At 47.4% G+C, this 8,266-nt stretch overlaps 2 protein-coding genes across 2 annotated transcripts in view; both read left to right on the forward strand.

Moving 5' to 3' along the window:
- The window catches only part of TNFRSF17 (tumor necrosis factor receptor superfamily, member 17), a 4,306-nt gene extending 3,266 nt beyond the window's left edge, over window positions 1-1,040 (forward strand). The window contains exon 3 of the mRNA XM_012647614.1: window positions 550-1,040. Coding sequence (XP_012503068.1) covers window positions 550-827 — 278 coding nt within the window. The 3' untranslated portion in view covers window positions 828-1,040. The remainder of the gene's footprint in view (window positions 1-549) is intronic.
- A 4,718-nt stretch (window positions 1,041-5,758) lies between these two features.
- The window catches only part of SNX29 (sorting nexin 29), a 496,896-nt gene continuing 494,388 nt past the window's right edge, over window positions 5,759-8,266 (forward strand). Inside the window, exon 1 of the mRNA XM_012647575.1 lies at window positions 5,759-5,797. Coding sequence (XP_012503029.1) covers window positions 5,791-5,797 — 7 coding nt within the window. The 5' untranslated portion in view covers window positions 5,759-5,790. The remainder of the gene's footprint in view (window positions 5,798-8,266) is intronic.

The raw sequence follows: 8,266 nt of genomic DNA on the forward strand, positions 1-8,266 counted from the left end.
GCTCTGTCACCCAGGCTAGAGTGCAGTTTCATCATCACAGCTCACTGCAACCTCAAGCTCCTGGGCTCGAATGATCCTCCTGCCTCAGCCTCCTGAGTAGCTGGGACTACAGGCATGTGCCATGATGACCGGCTAATTTTTCTATTTTTTGTAGAGATGGAGTCTCACCATTGCTCAGACTGGTCTCAAACTCCTGACCTTAAGCCATCCTCTTATTTTAGCCTCCCAGAGTTCTATGATTACAGACATGAGCCACCATGCCTAGCCAGGACATATTCTTTTTGTCTGAAAAGCTCTGTCTCAAGCTGGGTACAGTGGCACGCACCTGCAGTCCTAGTTGCTCTGAGGTGGGAGGATCCCTTGAGCCCAGGAGGTTGAGTCCAGCATGGGCAACATAGTGAGACCCTATCTCTAAAATTAAAAAAAAAAAACCAAAGATCTGTCTCAAATTCTTTTGAGTCTTGATGTGTACTGCTAAGACTGTCACGACCATAAATGACATAAATGACTGTGAAGTTTAGGTTAATGTTTCTGTTTCTGTACAATCAGGATCGGTTCTCCTGAACGTGGCTAACGCTGACTTGGACCACAGCAAGACTGGTGATGAAATTGCTCTTCCAAGAGGCCTGGGGTACACAGTAGAAGAATGTATCTGTGAAGACTGTGTCAAGAGCAAACCAAAGGTCGATTCTGACCATTTCTTTCCACTCCCAGCCATGGAGGAAGGTGCAACCATTCTTGTCACCACGAAAACAAATGACTATTGTAATAGCCTGTCAGCTGCTTTGAGTGTTACAGGGACAGAGAAATCAATTTCTACTAGGTAATTAACCATTTCAACTGATAGAGAGCTACTTTGAAAAATCTTTTGACAGAGGGAAGAGATGATGCATTAGGTCTCTTTAGGATGACTATTTTTCAGTTGCTGATATAATTTTGTGTTCTCTAATTATGGAAATTCTTTATGTTACATATATTTTTCTGCCTTATTGTTGGGACCTTAACTGTGGAAACTTCCTTGGTTTCATGATTAAATTCTTGACTCACTGATAACAAAGCATGGCAATCTGTAGATCCCAGAGTCACCCATTTCCGTGGGAGAGATGTACTCTCTCCTGTACATGCACATATACATTTCTGGACAGACTGGATTTTTCTCTGTATTGTTAAAGGAAAGCAAGGTTATCCTAGGTACTTCTGTAAGTAGCAGAAGCCTAGAATGGGCCAGACTAAGCCAGTGTGTAGTGCTTAGGTGGTTCTTGGCCTTGGGAGCTTCTAGCTTCATGGAGACATCAGGCATTACCATAGTCATACAAGTAGGTGTGTGATTGCAAACTGTGGTAAAGGTGTACTAGGTGCTGTGTGCAGCCCAAATATCAGTGCATAGTAATAACCATAGCTAACACCTATATAGCCTTACTAATGTGCAGGGACTGTTCTAAGTGCTTTGCCTGTAGGAACTCAATGCACACAAAAAACTGTAAGGTAGGTGGGTGTTATTATCTTCATTGTACAGATGACGACAGAAACTGACTCAGAGCAAGGTAACATAGTAAATGGCTGTCTTAGTTCACTTGTGTTGATAGAACAGAATACCTGACACCGGGTAATGCATAAAGAACAGGAATTTATTTTCTCTCAGTTCTGGAAGCTGGGAAGTCCAAGATCAACGTGCTGGCATCTGGTAAAGGCCTTTTTGCTGTGTCCTCACGTGGAGGAAGAGTGGAAGAACACCCCAGCTGAATGCTGCGTGAAGCCTCTTTCACAGGGCTCTTACTCCCAATCACCTCTTAAAGGACCCACCTCTCAATACTATCACATTGGCAACACCTGAATTTTGGAGGGGACACATTCAAACCATAGCAGTGGCAGAACCAGGATTTAAACCCAGATAGCCTGATCTATTTCTTTTTTTCTTTACACATCAATTTAATTCCATTTCTGAGTTCTCTTCCTCTTGGGATACAATCTTTGTCATTACTGAGGGAGAGTTCCGTTCCTAGGGTTGTGCAAAGGTCCTGGGGTCTTATGGAAAGGCAATACAAGGGATGCCCTCAGGCCATCTGTTGACGGGTCATCGTTAAGATGCCTACTGGCACCACAGCATCGAACCTCAAGGTCTTGGGGCTCTGTAGCTTTTGTGCATGTTTGGGATATGGGGAACTTGGGTGGGAACTTTTTGCCTATTTTGGGCCCCTCATGGCTCCATTTGGGGCCCCTCAGTACCACAGGTGACAATATAGCATGGTGGTTAAGGGATTGGCTCTTGGAGCCAGACTGCCTGGGTTTGAATCCTGCCTCTGTTATTAGGAAATTATAGACCTTGGGTGACTATGAGAAAGTTACTTAACTACTCCAGGCCTCAGTTTTCCCACCTGTAAAATGAGAATAATAATAGTATCTACTCATAAGATTGTTTTAAGGATTAAATGAGTTAAGAATTCATATATATACACACATAATTTCTGTTATGATGGTCATTTAGTCCTCCTGAGGTCTGGTCTCTGTCTGAGAGTAGGCACACACTACTTTCCTATTGTACGGCCTCAGAATATGGTCCCTAACTTCACACAGGCCCCTTTTCTCCTCTTCCTCTCAAAGAGTGTAGATTTTTCAAAAGCCCAAGAAGAGCTGTTCACCTTAGGCTTTGATTCTTGGTCTTCTCTGCTAAAACCACAGGAGGAAGGAATTACAATGTAGTTGTCCCTTGGTATATGGCAGGGGGAAGGGCTGCTTTCAAGAGCACCTCCACCTAGTATACCAAATTGGCACATACACAGTCCTGACGTTGGCCCTGTGTATATACGGGTTTCGTGTCTTGTGAATATGTATTTTCTTTCTTTTTATAACCTTAAAAATAGAGATGGGGTCTTGCTCTTGCTCAGGCTGGTCTGGAACTCCCGAGCTCAAGCGATCCTCCTGCCTCGCCCTCCCAGAGTGCTAGGATTATAGGTATGAGCCAGCATACCTGGCCTGAATGTGTATTTTTGATCTGTTTGGTTGAAAAAAATCCAACAAAAGTGGACCCGTGCAGTTCAAACCCATGTCTTTCAAGGGTCAACTGTACTTAAGGTGGGTGGTTGGTGGTAGAAAATATAAAGCACAACATAAAGGAAAAGACAAGTTGTTTTTTCTCTCTACTCACATTCAATATAGAACTCTTCTCTGACCAGATGTGTGGGTTGTTTTCCCCACACACCAGGCAACTCTCCAGCGGACACCAACTGGGTGTTCCATAATTCAATTCAATTCTGACACCATCTACTTGGAGATAGTGTCAGATCCCACAGGTTAAAGGCTCAGTCCCACAAGCCTGCGCCTCATTTCAGATGCCCATTGAGAGTCCCTGTTTGTGACTTGTGCTTCTCACCAACTGGCTATAAACTGGGTTTCACGTGATTTCCCTCCTCGGGTTTGAAAATTTGCCAGAACTGCTCACAGAACTCAGGGAAACACTTCACTTACATTTATCGGTTTATTATAAAGGATACAGATGTAGAGGTACATAGGGAGAGGTATGGGGGAAGGGGCGCAGAGCTTCCATGCCCTCTTGCAGGGGGCAGCACCCTCTAGGAGCTCAGCAATTCAGAAGCCCCTTAAATCTTGCAGTCTGAGTTTTTATAGAGGTTAATCTCCAGTCCCTCCTCCCCCTACCCAAGTCAAGTCAAGAAATCAGTGGGTGAGTGGGGCTCAAAGTTCCAATCCTCTAAGCAGGCATTTTCATCTAAGTCACCTCATTAACATAAACTCAGGTGTGATCAAAAGGGGCGCATAACGAATAACAAAGACCTTCCTAACATGTAGGAAATTCCAAGAGTTTTAGGGGCTCTGTGACTGGAACCAGAGACAAAGACCAAATACATTTCCTATGATACCACACACAAATTAGGATTTCAATAAATTATCCTGCCTCAAGTGCTATAAAGTGCAGGGTGCGATGAGAAGGAATAGCTCATGACAACTCCGTGAAGCAGGTATGTGATGCTTTCCCAAAGTTACAGAGGCAGGCAGACCTAAACTAGGTTGTCTAGGAGAAATCAGACACACCGACTCTTTAACTGGAATGACAAATTAACAACAACTATAAAGTATAATTTTGAAAATGGGAAAAACAATCTCATCAATCAAACTTATTTTTACATTCTCTCGTAGTCCTGATACATAGCTGTATTTTGATACAATTGTAATCATGGCATAAGACTATCTTGCATGCAGCTTTTTTCACTTAGTGTATTGTTATTGGCATTGCCCCGTATTTCCAGGCTTTAAAACTGGCATTTTCAACCACTGCAAGACATTCCTTGTGTGCTGGGCCATGATTTACTTAACTATTCTTCTGCAGTGGGGCTTTGGTGCTTTCCACTTTTTCACGCCTATAAATAACACTGCAGAGCTCTGGGCCTCTGCTGAATTGCTTCCTGAAAGGTAAATTCTGGGGGGATGGGAGGGTGGAGATTATGTGTTGAGCGGCAATGTAGCAGGAAGACCACAGGGCTGTGGGGTCACACAGAACTGGGCTGGAATTCTGGCTCTATTTCCCAGTGGGGCTTAGTCTTCAATCCACTGTTTTCAATTGTGGATCAACACTTATTAGTGGATCAAGTCTCAGTCAGCATTAAAAAAAAAGAAAGGAAAAAAATAGAAGAGAATATATTACCTACAGAATTGTTTTGTTAAACATCTTCTTAAAGGTATGCATATGTGTATTGGGTTGTGATGTAAATGTGTTTTTTCACTCTGGGTGTGGGCGAAACAAGTCGGGAAATACTCCTTCAACCTTTCTGGTCCCTTTTCCTCCCTGGGCAATAAACTGGACTTCATAAGGAAGTTGTGAAAGTGTTCATACTCAATCCTTTACCTTATGCATCTCCACCGGCCACCACCGTAGCCCCGGGCACTATTATCTCTTGCCAGGACAACTGCAATAGCCTCCTAACCAAGCTGCTTTTTCTCCACCCAGCTCCATTAGAATTCATTCTCATCCCAGGAAGAGTGATGCCTTAAAACCTAATTCAGATCGTGTCACTCCCCTGCTTGAACTGTTGCAATGGCCTCCCACTCCTCTACCTACCTACGGTTAGGGGGAAAAGTCCAGACTCCTCACCCTGGCCTGCAAGGCCCTCCCCCCACCTCTTCAATCTCCTTCCTCTCACCACCCTTTGCTCACTCACCCTCTCGCTCCAGCCAACCCCTCCAGGCAGGGCCTTTGTACTTGCCGTTACCTTCTGGACACTTTTCCTGGGGACTTGTCCATCCCCCGGGGGCCGGCTCCCTCTCATCACCTAGGTCGGGGCTCAAAAGCCGCCTCCTCAGAGAGACCCTCCGGGACTGCCCATCTGCCCTGTGCCCATGCTTCGGCCTACTGCTCTTTTAAAATTCCCCTTCCAGCTCATATCCCTCTCTGGTACGATGCCGTCTCATTGCTTGTGTCAGGGGCCCCGACAGAGACGTGGGCTCCAGGAGGGCGGAGAAGGGTCTCGGGGACTTGGGGACAGCCGCGCCTCCCCGCGGATTCTCGGGTCTGCCGGGAGCCCTCCCTGTTCCCCGCAAAATCGTCTCAGTCTCACTTCCTAGTCTTGCTCTCGTGCCCAGGTCGTGCGCCCGCCCGCCTCAAGCCTGCGCCGGTGTTTTCGTTCCGGGTCGGGGGGCGGGGCCTCGGCGGTGGCGCTCTACTTCCGGGGCGGGGCGGCCGGGGCGGGGCACGCTGTCTCCCGGCCTGTCTGGAGCTTGGGGCTGCAGAAGCGGCTGTGGCGGCGGCACGGCGCAGGCACCGGCCCGGGGAGCTGCACCATGAGCGGTGAGTGGCGGCCCCGCTGCTGTCACCCTCCCCGGCCGCTCCGGCTCCTGCCGCTGCTGCTGCACACTCTGGCCCCTCAGTCCCCGCGCCCCGCTGGCTCGCAGACCCCCGCCCCATCGCTCCGTTTCCTGACCCCTGGCCGCCGGTACCCGGTTCCTGGCTGGCCCCTGGTCATCTGCAGTTCTCTGATCCCCCCGAGGCCGGGCACTCCTAGTCTCCTGCTCCTGTCCGTCAGTTACAACCAGCTCCCAGACCCCTGCCCCCCAGTCCCTCCAGTCCCACCCCCTTGCCCAGTCCCCAGACCCCCAGGTTCTGAGACCTCCCGTGCCTCAGTCCCTCCCAGCTCCTAGACCTGCCGAGTGCCAGCTCCAGTTCCCGGTCCCCCGGCTTCCCAGTCATTCCCCCTACCCAGGCCCCTTGTCTCCAGTCACTTCAGTTTCCCCACTGGCAAAGTGTCTCTGGACTCTTAGTTTGCTGACCTCTGAACCCCCGTGATCCCAGTAGTTCCCTGTCCCCAGAGAACTCTCAGTTCTACAACCCCTTTGTCTTCCCCGTCCCTCTTATTCCCCCACCTCTGTCCCCCAGTGCTTTGCCGTTCCAGTCACCAGTTGTTCCCAGTTACCCTCTCAGCTTCCCTCTCCGGTCCTTGGTTTTACATTTCATTATTCTTTCTCATACTCCAGCTCCTTCCATTTCTCATCCTAGCTCATCACTTAAGGTCTCTCCTGTCCTGTCCTGCAGCCCTTCCCTTCTTGTCCAATGCCTGGCCCTCTGGGGACCGTTGCTTTGCCCTTCCCAGTCCAAACTTCTCCCTCCCACCAGAGAGGGGATTTCGGAGGGGAGGCTGGCAGTGCAGGGATGTGGGACAGCTAGTCCTCAGTGTTTCTGAAGTTTAGTCCTTTGACTCTGACTGGGTGTTCACCCTCCTTTCCTCGGAAGAGTCCTATTGGTGTTTTGGTGCTAAGTCATTCCTGGGTGGAGATGGGAGTGACTCAGGGAAGCCTCTCAGCTCACTGTCTTTTTGGCCACTCTGGATCTGGATTTACTTAGGAGGACCCGCCTACCCTCTTAGTGCCCGTTTTTCCCTCACCGTGGAATTGCTTCTGAGGAATCCCTGCACCAGCCCACTTGGCGCTAGCCTTCCACCCAGGCGTTTCTGGAGAGCGAGAGGGGGCCAGGTGGAGGGGGTACCCGTCTTCAATTTTGCCTTTTAAGTTATCGTTGTGGAATTTTTAAAAACAAGTTTTATGCCTTTTGGTTTTGCTGTTCAAGAGCAAGATTTATGAAATTGATGGTCCCAATGATGGGGTGGTGAGGGGGGATTTTCTGGGAGGTAGTCCACCTTTTGTTTTTCTGATCCTTGAACATCGGTGATAGCACAACAAAGATGCCATGAGCTGGCTTCCACCAGGAGGTGTTGTAGCTTGGTATAAGTGCAGGCTCTGGGGCCAGACTTCCTGGGTTCAAATCTTGGCTCTGCCACATAAAGCAGTGTGATTTAAAGTAAGTCACTTGAAGTTTCTGAGTCCCAGCAAAATAGGGATACATAATAGTGCCTGTCTCCTTGGCTTGTTGTAGTCATTAAGTAATACGACTCAGGTAAAGTGATTGGTGTTGTGCCTCTCACAGAGTACATTGTCAGGATCCGACAGCTGTTGTTGTAGTTTCCATAAAGACCCATGTGGGGTGGGGGTGGGGTTGTTTCTTGGCCCAGTTCTGGGACAAGGGCTGGGACCAGGCACTCTCTGAAAATCCTTTTCTTTTAATGTGACCAAGGAGTCTCTGCCATAAGCTCACAGTTCTGGACCATTTTGTCTTCTGCCTTCATCACAGGAGGAAATGAAATTGCCAAGTCAAGGGAAATTGGTCAGTTTATCTTTCAAGGAACAACTTAGTATCAAAACTCAGGAAGTTTTTAAATTTAATTAAAAAATCATTAGGTCTAAAGCCAAACAAATTATAAAAGGAAACAAGCAAATGGCTTTTTAGGAAAAAGCATTAAGGATGAAAGCCTTCCTTTGGAAAGATTGTAATTGAGGCAAAAAAGTGATAGTTGAGGATGGAAGGGGAAGTCCCAAGGTATATTTAATCATTTCTTGAGAACTCAGTTCAAAGTGGGCTTCCTCAATTGTGGTGATAATTGGCATATGATAAAATAATGTGGCATGGAAATACTTCCTCTCTTTCTTCTGTCTCTCGCTTTCTCTTTTTTTTTTAAATAGAAAATTTCAAACGTCATGAAAGTGGAGAAAATAGTATAATGATCTCCCATGTACCCTCACATGGCTTACACTGTTATTAGCTCATGACCGTTTTGTCTGTATCCCTACCTACTTCCCACCCCCTCCCTAGGTTATTTTGCAGCCAGTCCCAGATACCATATCATTTTCACCTGTAAATATTTTCATATGTATCTCTAAAACATAGGATTCTTTTTTTTTTTTTTTTGAGACAGAGTCTCACTCTTTT

This window comes from Propithecus coquereli, unplaced genomic scaffold, assembly GCF_000956105.1.
Source record: "Propithecus coquereli isolate 6110/MARCELLA unplaced genomic scaffold, Pcoq_1.0 Scaffold27, whole genome shotgun sequence".
NCBI lineage: Eukaryota > Metazoa > Chordata > Mammalia > Primates > Indriidae > Propithecus > Propithecus coquereli.